Genomic DNA, 20414 nt, shown 5'->3' on the forward strand with positions numbered 1-20414 from the left:
GTATGGACATAAGTCACGTTCTCCAAATAAGACCCTTTTTGCCAAATTCACCAGAAAATTACAGGATTGACACAACAAATACTCAAAGGTTTTTCTGATTCTATCAGGGAATTTTAACGAAACACCCGATGACTCTGCTGATCGTTTTCCTCCTAGAATGAGTCAAAGCTCTCAAAATCATCATAACATTATGCAAGGATCTCTCTGTTGATGATGCCTGGTGTTATTTCAATCTGGATGCAAAGGGTTACAGTTGAAGTCAGAAGTTTACATGCACCCAAGCCAAATACATTTCTACACAGATTTTCACAATTCCTGACATTTAATCCTAGTAAAAATTCCCTGTCTTAGGTCAGTTAGGATCCGCACTTTATTTTAAGAATGTGAAATGTCAGAATAATAGTAGAGAGAATTATTTATTTCAACTTTTATTGCTTTCATCACATTCCCAGTGGCTCAAACGTTTACATACACTCAATTAGTATTTGGTAGCATTGCCTTTAAATTCTTTACATTGGGTCAAACATTTCAGGTAGCCTTCCACAAGCTTCCCACAATAAGTTTGGTGAATTTTGGCCCATTCCTCCTGACAGAGCTGGTGTAACTGAGTCAGATTTGTAGGCCTCCTTGCTCGCACACGCTTTTTCAGTTCTGTCCACACATTTTCTATGGGACTGAGGTTAGGGCTTTGTGATGGCCACTCCAATACCTAGACTTTGTTGTCCTTAAGCCATTTTGCCACAACTTTGGAAGTATGCTTGGGTCATTGTCCATTTGGAAGACCCATTTGCAACCAAGCTTTAACTTCCTGACTGATGTCTTGAGATGTTGCTTCAATATATCCACATCATTTTCCTCCCTCATGATGCCATCTATTTTGTGAAGTGCACCAGTCCCTCCTGCAGCAAAGCACCCCCACAACATGATGCTGCCACCCCTGTGCTTCACGGTTGGGATGGTGTTCTTTGGCTTGCAAGCCTCCCCCTTTTTCCACCAAACATAATGATGGTCATTATGGCCAAACAGTTCTATTTTTGTTTCATCAGACCAGAGGACATTTCTCCAAAAAGTATGATCTTTGTCTCCATGTGCAGTTCCAAATCGTGGTCTGGCTTTTTTATGGGGGTTTTGGAGCAGTGGCTTCTTCCTTGCTGAGCAGCCTTTCAGGTTATGTCGATATAGGACTTGTTTTACTGTGGAAATAGATACTTTTGTACCTGTTTCCTCCAGCATCTTCACAAGGTCCTATGCTGTTGTTCTGGGATTGATTTGCACTTTTCGCACCAAAGTACGTTCATCTCTAGGAGACAGAATGTGTCTCCTTCCTGAGCGGTATGACGGCTGCGTGGTCCCATGGTGTTTATACTTGCATACCATTGTTTGTACAGATGAACATGGCACATTCAGGCATTTGGAAATTGCTCCCAAGGATGGATCAGACTTGTGAAGGTCAACCATTTATTTTCTAAGGTCTTGGCTGATTTCTTTTGATTTTCCCATGATGTCAAGCAACGAGGCACTGAGTTTGAAGGTAGGCCTTGAAATACATCCACAGGTACACCTCCAATTGACTCAAATGATGTCAATTAGCCTATCAGAAGCTTCTAAAGTCATGACATCATTGTCTCGGAATTTTCCAAGCTGTTTAAAGGCACAGTCAACTTAGTGTATGTAAACTTCTGACCCACTGGAATTGTGATCTGTAAACAATTGTTGGAAAAATTACTTGTGCCATGCACAAAGTAGATGTCCTAACCGACTTGCCAAAACTATAGTTTGTTAACAACAAAGTTGTGGAGTGGTTGAAAAATGAGTTTTAATCTCCAACCTAAGTGTATGTAAACCTCCGACTTCAACTGTATACCCCGACCAACAAAACTATGTATTTCTAATTTCTACCTTTTTGTTACAATTTGTTATAAATGTAGATCATCAGTTGGCTCCCTTTTCTGATCATCATTTGATTTCCCTGAATTTGCAAGATACAAAAAAATGTTATGGTATTCAAGGATATTGGAAATTTAACAACGCACTTCTTAAAGATCCTATTTTCATTGGAAACATCAAATTGTTAACCAAAGATATTTTTGCAAGAAAAGACTTGGGTCATGGAAGTAGATCGGAATTCTTCAAATATAAAGTCAGAATTGTAGTCATTAAACGTGCCACAGAGCTGAAGCACCTGAAGAACCTTAGAGAAAAATATTTGATGAGCAAGCTTGACAGTTTTCTAAAGAAAGATAATGTATCTCAAGAAGAAGGGTCTTTAAACCTATACAACAAGAATTAGAATAGCTTCAGACGGATCTGGCAAAGTGTGACACACCAGTTATTTTTTGCACTTGAAAAGAGAAACTACAAAAGAAAATCTATAACGGCCCTCAAAATTATTAATGTATTATGCAAAGATCCCATTACAATATCAACATTTGTCAATTCCTTTTATGAAAACCTTTATAACTCAGAATTTCAGGAAGATGGTTGTGAAAGCTACATTTGTCACATTCAGAATTATCTTCCTGTAATTGAGAATGATATTTCCACTCAATTTGCGATTCACCTGTCAATGGAAGAAATTAGAGAGGCTCTGAATTCAGTGATAAAAGGGAAATCACCTGGCCCCAGTTGAATTCTATAGGCAGTTTTGGGAGTCAGTAGAAGACCCTATTTTTAGTAAGTTTCAAGATTGCATTGAAAAATGTGAAATTGTCTCCGTTAGGAAACAGGGCCTTAATTTCACTGATTCCGAAGCCTGAGAAAGACCCTTCTCCCGTTGACAACAAGAGACCAATTACTTTATTAAATATTGATTACAAATGGATTGCTCTGGTTTATGCCAAAATATTAAAGAAAGCAATAGATACCATTATAAATGAGCCTCAGGATTTATGAAGGGCCGTCACATAAGCTCCAACATTCGTTTAGTTTAACAGAAAAATACAAATTTCCCAACTGGCTGATGATACTCTTTTTTTAAAAGACAAAGACCAGGTCACCCATGCCCTTAATGCTATCACTGCATTCTCTATTGCGTCTGGATTAAAACTGAACGTTTCAAAATGTGAAATCTGTTTCTTTGACTCTGATGATAAAGAAATAGAAAATATTCCTGTAAAGGACTGTGTTAAATAATTAGGAATACATCTATCAAAAAACCCTTGGTCAGACAACATATAAATTTCTCTCCTAAAATTAAGAAAACCTAGAATATATTTATTAATTGGCTACAAAGGGACATTTCTATACAAGGCAGAGGGACTGTCTCACTTTGTGTACACATCATTATCTGTATTTGTAAATCCCTCTACCTGTAAAGAGATCAACAAGACCTTTCTTGACTTCATCTGGAAAAATACATCAAACTAAAAAAGTCAGTCCTTTGAAATGAAAGATGTGAAGGAGGTCTAGAAGTGTTGGATTTTGTTGACATTAATAATACCTTCAAGATCAATTGGTTGAAAATATGTTTGGTAAATACAGAATCAATTTGGTATTTCATTCCAAACAATGTGTTTAATAAGTTAGGAGGTCTTCAATTTTCACAGAATTGTAATTATATTTCTGATAGAGAACCCGTTAAATTGGCTAGGTTTCACCAACAAGCTTTAACGTCCTGGAAAATATGTTTCCTGCACAAATTCTCCACATACGTCACGTTCGTTATAATAATAATGGTCGGACCAAGGCGCAGCGTGAGTAGCGTTCCACATAATTTATTAGAAAGTGAAACTTTAGAAAAATACAAAACAAATAAAGAATAAACAAACCGTGACTGTAATGAAACTACACATAAACAATATCCCATAACTGTCACGTCCTGGCCAGTATAAGGTTAATTGTTTTGGTAGTTTGGTCAGGACGTGGCAGAGGGTATTTGTTTTATGTGGTTCGGGGTGGTGTGTTTGTGTAAAGGGTATTTGATTTAGTATTTCCGGGTTTTTGGTTGATGGTCTGTGTTTGTATTCTATGGTTAGTCTAGTGTGTGTGTTTCTATGTTTGGTTAATTGGGGTTGGGACTCTCAGTTGAAGGCAGGTGTTGTCTATCTGCCTTTGATTGAGAGTCCCATATATTAGGGTGTGTTTGTGTGTGTGATTGGTGGGTGATTGTTCTGTGTTGAGCTTTGCTTTGCCAGACTGTTTGTTAGTTGTTCGTTTTTCGGTTTTGTTATTTTGTATGTTCATTTTTGAAGATAATTAAAAATCAAGATGAGCATTCACGTACCTGCTGCGTTTTGGTCCTCCATTTCTACCAACAACAACCGTGACAGAATCACCCACCAACTATGGACCAAGCAGCAGAAGAAGGAGCAGAGGGACTTCGAGTTGGACTGGCGGGAGAAGTGGACCTGGGAGGAAGTTCTGGACGGGGCCGGACCTTGGCACCAGGCTGAGGATTATCGCCGCCCGCAGTGGGAAATTGAGGCAGCCAAGGCAGAGAGGCGGTGGTACGAGGCCATGGACGCGCTGAAGGAGAAGCACGAGAGGCACCCCCAAGAACATTTTGGGGGGGGCACACGGGTAGTTTGGCTAGGCGTAAGAAGAGCCGGAAGCCAGCTACCCGTGGTTATATGGAGGAGCGTATGGGGTGGAGAGCGCTATGTTTCGCTGAGGAGCGCACTCTCACCCATACGCACGCACAGTCCGGTGCGCGTTATTCCAGCCCCTCGCAGGTGCCGTGCTAGAGCGGGCATCCAGCCTGGTAGGAGGATGCCTGCGCAGCGCATCTGGTCGCCGGTACGCCTCCGAGGACCAGGCTACCCAACTTCTGCTCTACGCACGGCTACCATCAGGGCCCTGCACAGCCCAGTCTGCCCTGTACGAGCACCCCGCTCGTACAGGGCTACTAGTTCCATCCAGCCAAGACAGGTTGTGCAGGAGGTAAGATCGAGACCGACTGTGCGCCTCCATAGCCCTGGGTTTCCAGCTCCTGTCTCTCGTGCGGACCCGGAAGTGCGTCAACCCAGTCCGACTCGTCCTGTTCCCGCTCCCCGCACTAGCCTGGAGGTGCGTGTTCATAATCTGGTAAGCCCAGTACCAGCACCACGCACCAGGCTACAAGTGCGTCAACCCAGCCACGCCAGTCAACAGTCGTCATCAGAGCTGCCCGCCAGTCAACAGTCGTCATCAGAGCTGCCCGCCAGTCAACAGTCGTCATCAGAGCTGCCCGCCAGTCAACAGTCGTCATCAGAGCTGCCCGCCAGTCAACAGTCGTCATCAGAGCTGCCCGCCAGTCAACTGTCGTCATCAGAACTGCCCGCCAGCAACAGTCGTCATCAGAGCTGCCCGCCTGTCAACAGTCGTCCGGAGCTGCCCGCCAGCAACTGTCGTCATCAGAGCTGCCCGCGAGTGGCCAGACTGTCGTCATCGAACTGCCCGCCAGTCCGGCGCAGAGCTGCCCGCCTGTCAACGTGCCGGAGTGGCCAGACTGCCCTGAACTGCCGGAGTGGCCAGACTGCCGCTGAACTGCCGGAGTGGCCAGACTGCCCTGAACTGCCGGAGTGGCCAGACTGCCCTGAACTGCCGGAGTGGCCAGACTGCCCTGAACTGCCGGAGTGGCCAGACTGCCCTGAACTGCCGGAGTGGCCAGACTGCCCTGAACTGCCGGAGTGGCCAGACTGCCCTGAACTGCCGGAGTGGCCAGACTGCCCCGAGTGGCCAGACTGCCCCGAGTGGCCAGACTGCCCCGAGTGGCCAGACTGTCCCGAACTGCCAGACTGTCCCGACTGTCCCGAGTTCCCAGACTGTCCCGAGTTGCCAGACTGCCCAGACTGTCCCGAGTTGCCAGACTGGCCCGACTGCCCCCCGGCGATGCCCGACTGCCCCTCGGCGATGCCAGAGTGGCCCGACAGCCTGGAAAGGCCGGAACCAGAGCCACCTCCAGATATTGGTGGGTTGGGGAGGGGGGGTGTAGCACAGTGCCGTCGTTGACTGCAGCCACCCTCCCTTCCCTCCCTTTAGAAAAGGGGAATTTTTTTTGGTGTTGCTTGGGGTTATTTTTTGTTAAGGTGCTTCTGGGGTAGCACCTTTAAGGGGGGGGTACTGTCACGTCCTGGCCAGTATAAGGTTAATTGTTTTGGTAGTTTGGTCAGGACGTGGCAGAGGGTATTTGTTTTATGTGGTTCGGGGTGGTGTGTTTGTGTAAAGGGTATTTGATTTAGTATTTCCGGGTTTTTGGTTGATGGTCTGTGTTTGTATTCTATGGTTAGTCTAGTGTGTGTGTTTCTATGTTTGGTTAATTGGGGTTGGGACTCTCAGTTGAAGGCAGGTGTTGTCTATCTGCCTTTGATTGAGAGTCCCATATGTTTGTGTGTGTGATTTGTGGGTGATTGTTCTGTGTTGAGCCTATGCTTTGCCAGACTGTTTGTTAGTTGTTCGTTTTTTCGTTTTTGTTATTTTGTATGTTCATTTTTGAAGATAATTAAAAATCAAGATGAGCATTCACGTACCTGCTGCGTTTTGGTCCTCCATTTCTACTAACGACAACCGTGACAATAACCCACAAGTGAAAAACAAGCTACTTAAGTATCATCCCCAATTAGAGACAACGATTACCAGCTGCCTCTAATTGGGAATCATACAAATCACCCAAACATAGAAAAACTAAACTAGAACCCCACATAGAAAATAATAACTGGAAACCCCCCCTGTCACGCCCTGACCTACTCTATCATAGAAAATAAGAGCTTTCTATGTTCAGGACGTGACAACATAAAGCTCTTTTGTGGATTACTTCTGACATAATTGTAAGGAATAGGTCATTGTTCTACCTTAGCTGGCATGAGATGAATATTGACTTTGTTCTTGATGTTTTTCAACAACAGGGTAATATTGTTTCATATGAACAATTTATAACATTGAATGAGTTTCCAATACCTTTCAAAGAGTTTATTTCTGTGATGAAAGCCATTCCCAGTGGTCTAACTACACTAATGAAAACTCATCTTAGCTTTGGTGATGATAACAGAGGTTATCCAGAACTCAGTTTGGAAGGCGTGGGCTTACTTGAGAAATCTTGTTGTAACAAATACATAAGGACACATTTTCCATTCAAGGAAACCAACCTATGCCTAGAGGAACATTTTTCTGGAACATGCTTCTTCCTGATATTGTCTGGAAAAAAGCTTGGTTGATGCCTTACAAATATTAAATACCAAACAAATTTAAGGGAGAGTTCTGTTATACTCACAGACACCATTCAAACAGTTTTAGAAACTTTAGGGTGTTTTCTATCCAAATCAAACAATTATATGCATATTCTAGTTTCTGGGCAGGAGTAATAACCAGATTAAATCGGGTACGTTTTTTATCCGGCCGTGAAAATACTGCCCCCTATCCTAAACAGGTTAAGACACTATCCATAGTGAATCATCTTCCTCAATCATTATAATGAACATTTTTCTGAGTGAATACAATTGCATTAGAATTGTCATATTTAAAACAATTATAATATATATATGTATGTATATTATACATATATTTTGTATGTATTTAGTATTTTCTTGTTTATACCTGTGTTTTGTTTTGTTAGATATGCTAGATGAAGGGATGTAAGTTGTTGATTATTTTGTATAATAATTAAAAATATATATTACAAAAGAGATACAAAACAAAATATATAATAATACAAGGATTCTGTTATTTCACATGCAAAAGTGATTCATTCTAATAAAAACGTTTTATATTTTGAGGACAGGGTTTGTAGTGTAATGGTTAGAGTTACCACCTGAAGATTGTGGGTTCGCCTCCTGGAGAATACATTTTGACCATGATTCAGTTTATAGTTTTGACAGCCACACCACTCACTCACTCACTCACTCAAATGTATTAGTGTGCTCTGAAAATAACCTTTGGTTTTCTGGAGTGGCAGTGAGTGTGGTGGTGTGTAGTACTGCGTCTGTCTTGCTAGAACCTCCGTAGAGACCGGTTCTCAGACTCTAAAGGAAGAAGTCGTTGCCCACATCCTTGAAATGAACAACATCCCAATGGTACTGCCCAGGGACAGAGTGCTTTATGGCAGAGTGGCTGATTGTGGGCATGAGTCTGTCACGGAGAAATGCAAGCTTTCCCATGTAGAGCTGAAAAACGATTTGTGCCAGTTCAAATGGACACAGTACACTATCAATATTTAAAATGGTGACTTTAAAACAGTTACAGTTTAATTAATGGCTGTGGTAGGAGAAAACTAAGGATGGATCAACAACATTGTAGTTACTCCACAATACTAACCTAATTGACAGAGTGAAAAGAAGGAAGCCTATACAGAACAAAACTTTTCCAAAACATGCATCCTGTTTACAACAAGGCACTAAAGTAATCCTGCAAAAAATACTGCAAAGCAATTAACCTTTTGTCCTGAATACAAAGTGTTATGTTTGGGGCAAATCCAATACAACACATTACTGAGTATCACTCTCCATATTTTCGAGCATAGTGGTGGCTGCATCATGTTATGGGTATGCTTTTAATCGTTAAGGTCTCTGGAGTTTTTCAGGATAAAAAGAAACAGAATGGAAAATCCTAGAGGAAAACCTGGTTCAGTCTGCTTTGCAACAGACACTGTGAGATTAATTTACCTTTCAGCAGGACAATAACCTAAAACACATGGCCAAATCTACACTGGAGTTGGTTAGAAAGAAGACAGTGAATGTTCCTGAGTGGTCGAGTGACAGTTTTGACTTAAATCTACTTGAAAATCTATGGCAAGACATGAAAATGGTTGTCTAGCAATGATCAGAACCCAATTTGGCAGAGCTGGAATAATGTTTTTAAAGAATAATGGGCAAATGTTGCACAATCCAGCTGTGGACAGTTCTTAGAGACTTACCCAGAAATGATATATTTCTTTATTTCATTTTCAATACATTTGTAAAAATGTCTAAAAACATGTTTTCATTTTGTCATTATGGCGTATTGTGTATAAATGGGGGAATTCATGCTATAACACAACAAACTGTTAAATAATTCAAGGGGTATGAATACTTTCTGAATGCACTGTAAATAGTTAATGTGTACATGTTGATTATTTGTGTATTTTCCAGGAGCTTGCTCATTTGTCTATACTCCATGTTGGTTTAAATTGGTTTCTGGTTTTTCGCTTCCCTCTGGAAAATCAGCTGTTAATATCAAGAAGGTTTGAATCCCAAGCAACCTGCCTACACATAGTTTGAAAGACAATACCAACATAGAAACTTTAGTAGCCCAAAGCTGTCTGCTGGATAACCTTGGTAGAGCATGGGTGGAATAGGCATTGCGTGAGTTTCCTTTCTTTTTCGGCTTCAGACCAATGCCTACTTCACACAAAACGTTGTTTTTTGTTTTTAATTCGCTCTATGCACTGAACATAATCAAGCACAGCTAAAGCAATTGAAAGTATTGACCTGACATAATTTTACTCAGGTCTATTCATTTCGCGAGACTAAGCTCCTACCACCAACCAGCAGTACGTTATGGGCTGGTTTCCCAGAAACAGATTAATATTAGTCCTGAACTAAAAAGCATTCTCAATAGATTTCATTAAAAGCACTATTGAGTCCAGGATTAGGTTTAATCTGTCAAGGAAACTGGCCAAAAATGCTTACTGAAACCTAAGTTACCGAAACCATAATTTCCCATCTTCTCCTAGTGATTGTGGTGATGACCAACGCCGAGGATGCAATTAACCTTTTAATGGAGGCGGAGAGGCAAGACCTAATGGCTGGAGAGTATGTTTTCTTCCTTCTGCAGCATTTTGAGGTCAGTGGCAATTTGGTGAGTAAGTCTTTCTTAATTCAAGTTTCAAATATAGTGCAATACCTTTCTTGCAAGCTCCAAACACAACAATGCAGTAATCAAAATCAATGTAGCATTAAAAATAACGTAAGGTAGAACAAAAACACACAATAAATAAAAATAAGAAGAACACGAGAAAGTAAGAAGCTATGTACAGGGTCAGTTCCAACACCATATTTACAATGTGCATGGAGTGATAGAACTAGATATGTATAAGGGTAAGGTGACTAGGCATCAGGATATATGATAAACAGAGTAGCAGCAGCGTAAATTATGATTTTATGTGAGTGTGTGTGCGTGTGTGTAGAGTCAGTATAAATGTGTGAGCATGTTATTGTGTGTGTGTGTGTTGGAGTGTCATTGTGCGTGAGTGTGTAGCTTGATGCCACAGTTAGGGTTAGTTAAAGTTGGGTTTGCGCCAGACATAGAGTTTTCCTTGATGGCCAAAAAGCTACATTTTAGTCTCATCTGACCAGAGTACATTCTTCCATATGTTTGGTGAGTCTCCCACATGCCTTTTGGCGAACACCAAATGTGTTTGCTTATTTTTTTCTGTAAGCAATGGCTTATTTCTGGCCACTCTTCCATAAAGCCAAGCTCTGTGGAGTGTACGCTTTAAAGTGGTCCTATGGACAGATACTCCAATCTCCGCTGTGGAGCTTTGCAGCTCCTTCAGGGTTATCTTTGGTCTCTTTGTTGCCTCTCTGATTAATGCCCTGCTTGCCTGGTCTGTGAGTTTTGTTGGGCGGCCCTCTCTTGGCAGGTTTGCTGTGGTGCCATATTTTTTACATTTTTTAATAATGGATTTAATGGTGCTCTGTGGGATGTTCAGAGGTTTTGGATATTTTTTTATAACCCAACCCTGATCTGTACTTCTCCACAACTTTGTCCCTGACCTGTTTGGAGAGCTCCTTGGTCTTCATGGTGCCGCTTGCTTGGCGGTGCCCCTTGCTTAGTGGTGTTGCAGACTATGGGGCCTTTCAGAACAGGTGTATATATACTGAGATCATGTGAAACTTAGATTGCACACAGGTGGATGTTATTAAACTAATTATGTGACTTCTGAAGGTAATTGGTTGCACCAGATCTTATTTAGGGGCTTCATAGCAAAGGGGGTGAATACATATGCACGCACCACTTTTAAATTTTGTAATTCCAGGATGTAATGCAACAAAATTTGGAAAAACACTAAGGGGGATGAATACTTTTGCAAGGCACTGTAGCCAGGGTAGTTACAAGTCAAGTAGTGCTTGAAGTAGGCTACCCACCCCTCACCCACAGACACAAACAAACATTATCAAGAACACCTAGCATCACCATCTAAGTTAGCTAGCTAGTTAACTAGCAAGCTAGACTGTTGGTTTATAAAAGTCAAAGAAAGTTAAACTTGTTTTTATTAGTTTCTCATGCATTTAAATGGCTAGACAAGTATATGGCTAATGTACCCATCTAGCCAGGCTAAGGTTGATAACTAGCTAACCATGAGCTAGCTAGCTAGCTAGATAACATGTATTGTGTAAATGCAAAGACAGTTCACAGAATTGTAAATTTAAACAAATGTAGCCTTTTGATTAATTACTCAATTTAGCTAACATTAGATAGCTAATCCTGAGATTCTTACCTCTCGTCCAGATCATCATGGCCCTGGTGAGTGATGTGAAGCTTGAGACAGGCATTTGTAGTTCTGTATGATAGCCACATTAGCAGCTAATTAGCATTTCGTTTTGGGGGATAAATACAAGCGAATATATTGATAAAAGTCAACTTGTCCGAAAGAGATTTACACAGTTATCAAAATGTCACACCAGGGTGAGTTTACACAAAACACAGGCCTTATTTGAAGTTTTTCTAAAATCTGTTATGGGGAAACTGAATGGTGGAAAAACGATTGGAATCATTTCTGATCATTATTTTAACAAATAACGGATTAAAGCAAACATGTTGTTACGAGTGCACATATTTTGCCGGTCTGCTCCGGTGGAATAGAACAGCATCTTTATCTCCCACTGAATTATTGATTCCTGCCATGTCAAAACACGTCATTTAGCCCTTTTTCTCCCCCAATTTCGTGATATCCAATTGGTAGTTACAGTCTTGTCCCATCGCTGCAACTCCCATGCAGACTCGGGATATGGTAAGGTTGAGAGCCATGCGTCCTCCAAAACACGACCCTGCCAAGCCACACTTCTTCTTGACACAGCCGCACCAATGTGTCGGAGGAAACACTATAGAACTGGCGACCGTGTCAGTGTGCATGCGCTTGGCCCGCCACAGGTGTCGCTAGAGCTCGTGGGACAAGGACATCCAGGCCGGCCAAACCGTCCCCTTACCCGGACAAGCACTGCAGTGCCTGAGACTGCTGCGTCAGTTGGGAGGCCCGTCAAAACACAAGTTTGTCCTTGTAACCAGCTAGAAAAACCTAGCACTTCTCCCCTTTTTCATATAATAGGGGAAGTGCATTCTAAATGCAATCAGTGTTTTAAATATTAAACAGGGTTAAATATCGGGGTTATGATCGATGACAGCACTATATACTGAACAAAAATATAAAAGCAACATGCAATGATTTCAAAGATTTTACTGCGTTACAGTTCATAGAAGGAAATCATTCAATTTAAATAAATTCATTAGGCCCTAATCTATGGATTTCACATGACTGGGCAGGGGAGCAGCCAGATGGGAGGGCATATGGGAGGGCACATGCCAATCCAGCAGAATTAGTTTTTCCCCACAAAAGGGCTTTATTACGAACAGAAATACTCCTCAGCACCAGCCAGCATGCCAGTTGCCTGCTCCTTCAAAACTTTAGAAATCTGTGGCATTGTGTTGTGTGACAAAACTGCTCGTTTTAGAGTGGCCTTTTATTGTCCCCAACACAAGGTGAACCTGTGTAATGATCATGCCGTTTAATCAGCGTGTTGATATGCCACACCTGTCAGGTGGATGGATTATCTTGGAAATGCTCACTAACAGGGATGTAAACAAATTTGTGCAAAGAATTTGAGAGAAAAAAATAAAAAAAATATATATATATATATATACAGTTGAAGTCGGAAATTTACATACACATAGGTTGGAGTCATTAAAACTTGTTTTTCAACCACTCCACACATTTCTTGTTAACAAACTATAGTTTTGGCAAGTCGGTTAGGACATCTACTTTGTGCATGACACAAGTAATTTTCCAACAATTGTTGAGAGAAAGATTATTTCACTTATAATTCACTGTATCACAATTCCAGTGGGTCAGAAGTTTACAAACACTAAGTTGACTGTGCCTTTAAACAGCATGGAAAATTCCAGAAAAATGATGTCATGGCTTTAGAAGCTTCTGATAGGCTAATTGATGTAATTTGAGTCAATTGGAGGTGTACCTGTGGATGTATTTCAAGACCTACCTTCAAACTCAGTGACTCTTTGCTTGACATCATGGGAAAATCAAAAGAAATCAGCCAAGACCTCAGAAAAAAATGGTTGACCTCCACAAGTCTGGTTCATCCTTGGGAGCAATTTCCAAACGCCTGAAGGTATCACGTTCATCTGTACAAACAATAGTACGCAAGTATAAACACCATGTGACCACGCAGCCGTCATACCTCTCAGGAAGGAGACACGTTCTGTCTCCTAGAGATGAACATACTTTGGTGCGAAAAGTGCAAATCAATCCCAGAACAACAGCGAAAGACCTTGTGAAGATGCTGGAGGAAACAAGTACAAAAGTATCAATATCCACAGTAAAACGAGTCCTATATCGACATAACCTGAAAGGCTGCTCAGCAAGGAAGAAGCCACTGATCCAAAACCCCAATAAAAAGCCAGACCAACTGCACATGGGGACAAAGATCGTACTTTTTGGAGAAATGTCCTCTGGTCTGATGAAACAAAAATAGAACTGTTTGACCTTAATGACCATCGTTATGTTTGGAGGAAAAAGGTAGAGGCTTGCAAGCCGAAGAAGACTATCCAAACCGCGAAGCATGGGGGTGGCAGCATCATGTTGTTGGGGTGCTTTGCTGCAGGAGGGACTGGTGTACTTCACAAAATAGATGGCATCATGAGGTAGGAAAATTATGTGGATATATTGAAGCAACATCTCAAGACATCAGTCAGGAAGTTAAAGCTTGTTCGCAAATGGGTCTTCCAAATGGACAATGACCCCAAGCATATTTCCAAAGATGTGGCAAAATGGCTTAACTTTGTTGTCCTTAAGGTATTGGAGTGGCCATCACAATGCCCTGACCTCAATCCTATAGAAAATTTGTGTGCAGAACTGAAAAAGCGTGTGTGAGCAAGGAGGCCTACAAATTTGAATCTTACACCAGCTCTGTCAGGAGGAATGGGCCAAAATTCACCCAACTTATTGTGGGAAGCTTGTGGAAGGCTACCCGAAACGTTTGACCCGAGTTAAACAATATAAAGGCAATACTACCAAATACTAATTGAGTGTATGTAAACTTCTGACCCACTGGGAATGTGATGAAAGCAATAAAATATGAAATAAATCATTCTCTCTACTATTATTCTGACATTTCACATTCTTAAAATAAAGTGGTGATCCTAACTGACCTAGCTAGACAGGGAATTTTTACTAGGATTAAATGTCAGGAATTGTGAAAAACTGAGTTTAAATGTATTTGGCTAAGGTGTAAGGGGAACAACTTTTTACACTGGAATGCAGCTATAAAAACCCATCTTTGTCCACCACTTTTGGTTTGAACAGGACAACCTGTGGAAATATGCCATGAACAACAGGAAAGACCTGGCGACCATGAGGGCCTTCGACATGGCCTTTGTCATTGGTCAGAAGTCCAATGAGGGTTACGACTACTACGACTTCTTTCAGCAAGTCTATGAGAGGCTGAAGACGCACCCTTTTCACAGCAAACTTAAATCAGAAAAAGAGGTGAGAGAAAAGAGGTCCTCAATGTTACCAGGATTTTTTGCATAATCCATCATAATGGTGCATTCGAGCGAATCACTTTCGTCAAATCGCCTTTCAAAGTGTATTGCATTATGGAGCATTGGTGTCAGTTGGGTATGGCAGTCGTAATACCCTAGCTCACGACCAAGAATGTTAAAGTAGGCTACAAAAAAGTAGACTCAAATCATTCCAATCCCGAATCAAATGTAATGGCTGTTTTAGAGTATTATAAAGATTAAATTTCATGGTGAAAAATAGCTTTAAACTGACGCACCGCTTATGGATGTCAGCATTTGAAGTCGCCCTTGTTGTGACTTGTATGTATTATGCATCTATTTCACATTGCACTGCATGCACGGTTCAAAAGTAAATTAGTCAATTTATGATGAGGTTGAGTAGTTGTTAACATTGTATATGCCGTTCCACATATATTTAAACCTTTTATTTTTGGTGATAATTATGGCTGGGGGCAATTTTTTTTTTCTTCTGTTCTGCAAATAACATTTTAGAGTTTTCAAATTGTGTAAAAATGCAGTAAATGAGCTTCAACTTCCAACCCCCACACACCCCACTTTGCCATACCCTAGGTTTAGCTGAGCTGAACTGACACCACTGTTTATGGGGATAAAAATTGGCCAAAAAAATGTCAACTGCATGAACTTTACAAAAATCGTGATCAAAGGTCATGAAGTTTTGACTACAGTCGACTGCAAGTTTCTGCAGTTGCTCTTCACCAACTTCATCCTGCAGCCATCACCTGCATTGTGGGAGGCTCTATTGTAAACCAATCATTAGAGAGTTTTTGTTTGACTCACAGGAACATGACAGAAGACATGACTGGAACAGGAACCAACTTTGCCATGATTTATAGCAGGCTACAGTGGATATACAAATGAAAGTGATATTTTCATCTCTCTCTCACTAATTGATTGTACAATGTACACACATATACATGATCTCACAAAAGTGAGTACACCCCTCACATTTTTGTAAATATTTGAGTATATCTTTTCATGTGACAACACTGAAGAAATGACACTTTGCTACAATGTAAAGTAGTGAGTGTACAGCTTGTATAACATTGTAAATTTGCTGTCCCCTCAAAATAACACAACACACAGCCATTAATGTCTAAACTGCTGGCAACAAAAGTGAGTACACCCCTAAGTGAAAATAAACAAATTGGGCCCAAATGTCAATATTTTGTGTGGCCACCATTATTTTCCAGCACTGCCTTAACCCTCTTGGGCATGGAGTTCACCAGAGCTTCACAGGTTTCCACTGGAGTCCATGACGACATCACGGAGCTGGTGGATGTTAGAGACCTTGCACTCCTCCACCTTCCGTTTGAGGATGCCCCACAGATGCTCAATAGGGTTTAGGTCTGGAGACATGCTTGGCCAGTCCATCACCTTTACCCTCAGCTTCTTTAGCAAGGCAGTGGTCGTCTTGGAGGTGTGTTTGGGGTCGTTATCATGTTGGAATACTGCCCTGCGGCCCAGTCTCCGAAGGGAGGGGATCATGCTCTGCTTCAGTATGTCACAGTACATGTTGGCATTCATGGTTCCCTCAATGAACTGTAGCTCCCCAGTGCCGGCAGCACTCATGCAGCCCCAGACCATGACACTCCCACCACCATGCTTGACTGTAGGCAAGACACACTTGTCTTTGTACTCCTCACCTGGTTGCCGCCACACACGCTTGACACCATCTGAACCAAATAAGTTTATCTGGGTCTCATCAGACCACAGGACATGGTTCCAGTAATCCATGTCCTTAGTCTGCTTGTCTTCAGCAAACTGTTTGCGGGCTTTCTTGTGCATCATCTTTAGAAGAGGCTTCCTTCTGGGACGACAGCCATGCAGACCAATTTGATGCAGTGTGCGGCGTATGGTCTGAGCACTGACAGGCTGACCCCCCACCCCTTCAACCTCTGCAGCAATGCTGGCAGCACTCATACGTCTATTTCCCAAAGTCAACCTCTGGATATGACGCTGAGCTCATGCACTCAACTTCTTTGGTCGACCATGGCAAGGCCTGTTCTGAGTGGAACCTGTCCTGTTAAACCGCTGTATGGTCTTGGCCACCGTGCTGCAGCTCAGTTTCAGGGTCTTGGCAATCTTCTTATAGCCCAGGCCATCTTTATGTAGAGCAACAATTCTTTTTTTCAGATCCTCAGAGAGTTCTTTGCCATGAGGTGCCATGTTGAACTTCCAGTGACCAGTCAGTATGAGGGAGTGTGAGAGCGATGATACCAAATTTAACACACCTGCTCCCCATTCACACCTGAGACCTTGTAACACTAACGAGTCACATGACACCGGGGAGAGAAAATGGCTAATTGGGCCCAATTTGGACATTTTCACTTAGGGGTGTACTCACTTTTGTTGCCAGCGGTTTAGACATTAATGGCTGTGTGTTGAGTTATTTTGAGGGGACAGCAAATTTACACTGTTAAACAAGCTGTACACTCACTACTTTATATTGTAGCAAAGTGTAATTTCTTCAGTGTTGTCACATGAAAAGATATACTCAAATATTTACAAAAATGTGAGGGGTGTACTCACTTTTGTGAGATACTGTATTTCAGTTTGTGAGTGTGTGATATGGGGTTGAAAACATTTAATTTCAACATTACATATCATACATATCACATACATTAGCATTTTAACCATATTCATTAGCAGTTTTTCAACTTAAGTTGATATTTCATTATGTCTTGCAGATGTTGACAATAAGCATTGTATCACATCTCTCAACTAGTAAATAAGGACAGCTTAAGACAGGGGTTTTTACTAAAAACTTCAGATCAACATTACATTCACGTGTGGTAAGATCACTTTAGAACAGTCTCAACTTTGACGCCCAAAATCATACCCCCATTAACCCCTTGTAGCTTGGCAGAAAGTAACTCAATACACAACACATTGTTTATGTATTGCTTATGAATGGGTTATGAATGCTTTATGAAGTCCCTTCAAGCAAATCTTACACTTTTCATTGCGATCTAGTAAAAGTATGAGATTCTGCTGTGGGTGATGTTGTGTTCCAGGTTAGCCCTTACTCTGCCTACTTGCACGATGCAGTTCTGCTTTATGCCATGGGACTGAAAGAAGTCCTTAAAGATGGCAAAGACCCCCATGACGGCGGTGAACTGCTCCAGAGACTGAAGAACAAGAACAACATCCACTTCTATGGTAGCTTCAATTCAGCTTCTATTCATTCATGACTAGACAAAAAAACTCCAGCACGTTTATGTCTGGACTCTGGAATGTTCATTGTCCCTGTAAAATAAATTAAACCTTTAATTTATTTGGTCCCATTACAATGCAGTGACATTCAGAAATCCAAGCCCTGAGTAGCTGTCTACACTCAAGTCTATAGGACAGTATAATAATGGTGGCCAGGTAGCCTAGCAGTTAAGCGTGTTGGGCCAGTAGCGAAAGGTTGCTGGTTTGAACCCCTAAACTGACAAGGGAATACATCTTTCAATGTGCCCTTGAGCAATGCACTTAAGCCTAATTGCTCCTGTAAGTCACTCTGGAGAAGAGCATATGCTAAATTGTATTATTTTATCCATTCATTTAAATGAATTTACCTGTTTACAGATTTTTCTGTTGAGAAGCAGCTGCCATTGTCAATAAGAACCTGTTGCACCAAACTGGACATGGTTGGTTGACAGCATGATTGTTGACAGCATGTAATGATATTTCAGCTCTAATGTTTATTGAAAACATACATTTGCACAATGAGCACTTGTTGTCTCTCAAATACATCATTACAGTTGTTGGTAAGCTAGCTAGCGAAATGTTTTGACCTATTAGCATAGACATGACATCAGTCAAAAAAACTCAAAACAAGACATGGTATCAAGAACAAGATAAAACTAGCTGAAACGAGCCACCTACAATTCCCCACATGGCAGCTTCTTGTCATTGTTGCTAGATATCTGGCCATCCAGAATCATAACAACACACTGCCTTCTGCCCCATTGAAGCGTGTGCATTGTTTTTCGTGACGTTGTCAGCTAACCCATTTATAGAGTATTAATAATTGGTGTTGCACTGCTATGGAGGATTTATAAATGAGCGCAATGTAAGCATAATCATTGTATGTGGTGACCTGTGTATTACAGGAGCCTCTGGACTGGTCCACTTTGATGAGGAGGGTGAGAGGAACTTGGACTACTCCATTTATGATCTGCAGCATACTGATGACAGCACCACATTTGTGCCCATCCTTCATTTTGACAGCCACACCAAATCTATCAGGTGACACAATGTTTAAGTTAATTTCAATTAAATTGCCATTTTACCTTGTAATTTCTTTGTAAATAACTGGCCATTTCTGTAACATACAATTAATTGTGACCGCCATGAATATTGGATAGTAGGTTTGTAGAATACATGTCACGTTGTTCCTTTGCAGACCGACACCAAAGTTTGTATCTGTGATCTGGCCAAAGGGAACGCCTCCGACTGATAATCCTGACTGTGGCTTTGACAACAAGCTTTGTCAATGGCTCTCCAATGGTAATTCCCAATATCACCATCCAACAATAATCTACACTAGTGGCATCCCACCCTACAGGCGGTAAATCATTGGATCTGATTATTACAATTCAATGCAATTCACTCTTTGAGGACTGCAACCATAGAAATACTATTTATACATTGTCCATTTGCTGTCTATGGTTATTTTGCTCATTGCTCACTGTCAATTGCTCACTTTTCACATTATGTATACAGACAAATAATTAGTTTGCAAATGTAACTTGGGACATGTAAATAATTATTAAGCTACTCATTTTGAATCCACCAGTGGCATCTTGTGTGACAAGAAGTTTTGTTTACAAAAATGTCTGGCCCTTTACTATAGAAATAGGATGACTATTGTGATGCACAGTAAAATCAGTTACTGGTCTGCCCTACACCATAGAAGGCCCTTCACCATATAAATATAATTACTATTGAGATACAAAATTGCCATCGTAATTTGGAATGTTCAGTCAATGCGCATTGTGGGTAATGTAGTCATTCTATGGTTTCCAAATTGGCCTACAAATGCATACATCTTATGCATTGTAACAGCACTGTTACCCATGGCAACCGTGGCATTCCAAAAGCAAAAACTGGGAAAATGAACAAAAATCCAAAAGACAGCAGAATATAGAGTGTCCAGTGACATGTAACAGGATGACACTTTTTTTTTGCCTAAAATTAACAATATCTGTGCAAAAATTGTAGGAGAAGATCATATAGATCGTATTATAAAATGTAATGTCATGAACCTTCAAAGTTCCAAAATGGGGTGCAAATGGCAGCCGTATTGGTCAGAGGGAAATCCAAATCAGTCTAATTGGAATGAATGGCAGTAAGCCATATCAGAAATTGTGTAATATAATTATTATCAAGCTAAAATATGATCATATAATTATAAATACAGTTTATACAGGTTTTATAAAAAAATCTGTATAAATAGCCTCTAAAATAAATGTAAACAGACCATACACGTCTCAATTTATTTATTTATTATCCTCTAAAATGTTAATATTATAATTACCAACATAGAAACTAATTGTACACAGTTTCTTACCTTAATGTTGTCATCCTGATCTCAACAGCAGAGCTGTCAAAGTTGTGAGAAACCTTTCAGGTCCAGTGGAGGCGAGGCGCTTCCTGGTGGCAGCATTCACTTTCAGTCACGGTGCTAAAAATCACAATTT

The 20414-nt window shown here is 41.1% G+C and overlaps 1 protein-coding gene across 1 annotated transcript in view; it reads left to right on the forward strand.

Annotated features, from left to right (window-relative positions):
- The window catches only part of gucy2g (guanylate cyclase 2g), a 91192-nt gene that overhangs the window by 29348 nt on the left and 41430 nt on the right, over positions 1 to 20414 (forward strand). The window contains exons 3-7 of the mRNA XM_045701910.1: positions 9623 to 9732; positions 14489 to 14671; positions 17742 to 17886; positions 18825 to 18960; positions 19118 to 19221. Of these exons, the coding sequence (XP_045557866.1) occupies positions 9623 to 9732; positions 14489 to 14671; positions 17742 to 17886; positions 18825 to 18960; positions 19118 to 19221 (678 nt within the window). The remainder of the gene's footprint in view (positions 1 to 9622; positions 9733 to 14488; positions 14672 to 17741; positions 17887 to 18824; positions 18961 to 19117; positions 19222 to 20414) is intronic.

Source organism: Salmo salar, chromosome ssa19 (genome assembly GCF_905237065.1).
Source record: "Salmo salar chromosome ssa19, Ssal_v3.1, whole genome shotgun sequence".
NCBI classification, from domain to species: Eukaryota; Metazoa; Chordata; class Actinopteri; order Salmoniformes; family Salmonidae; genus Salmo; species Salmo salar.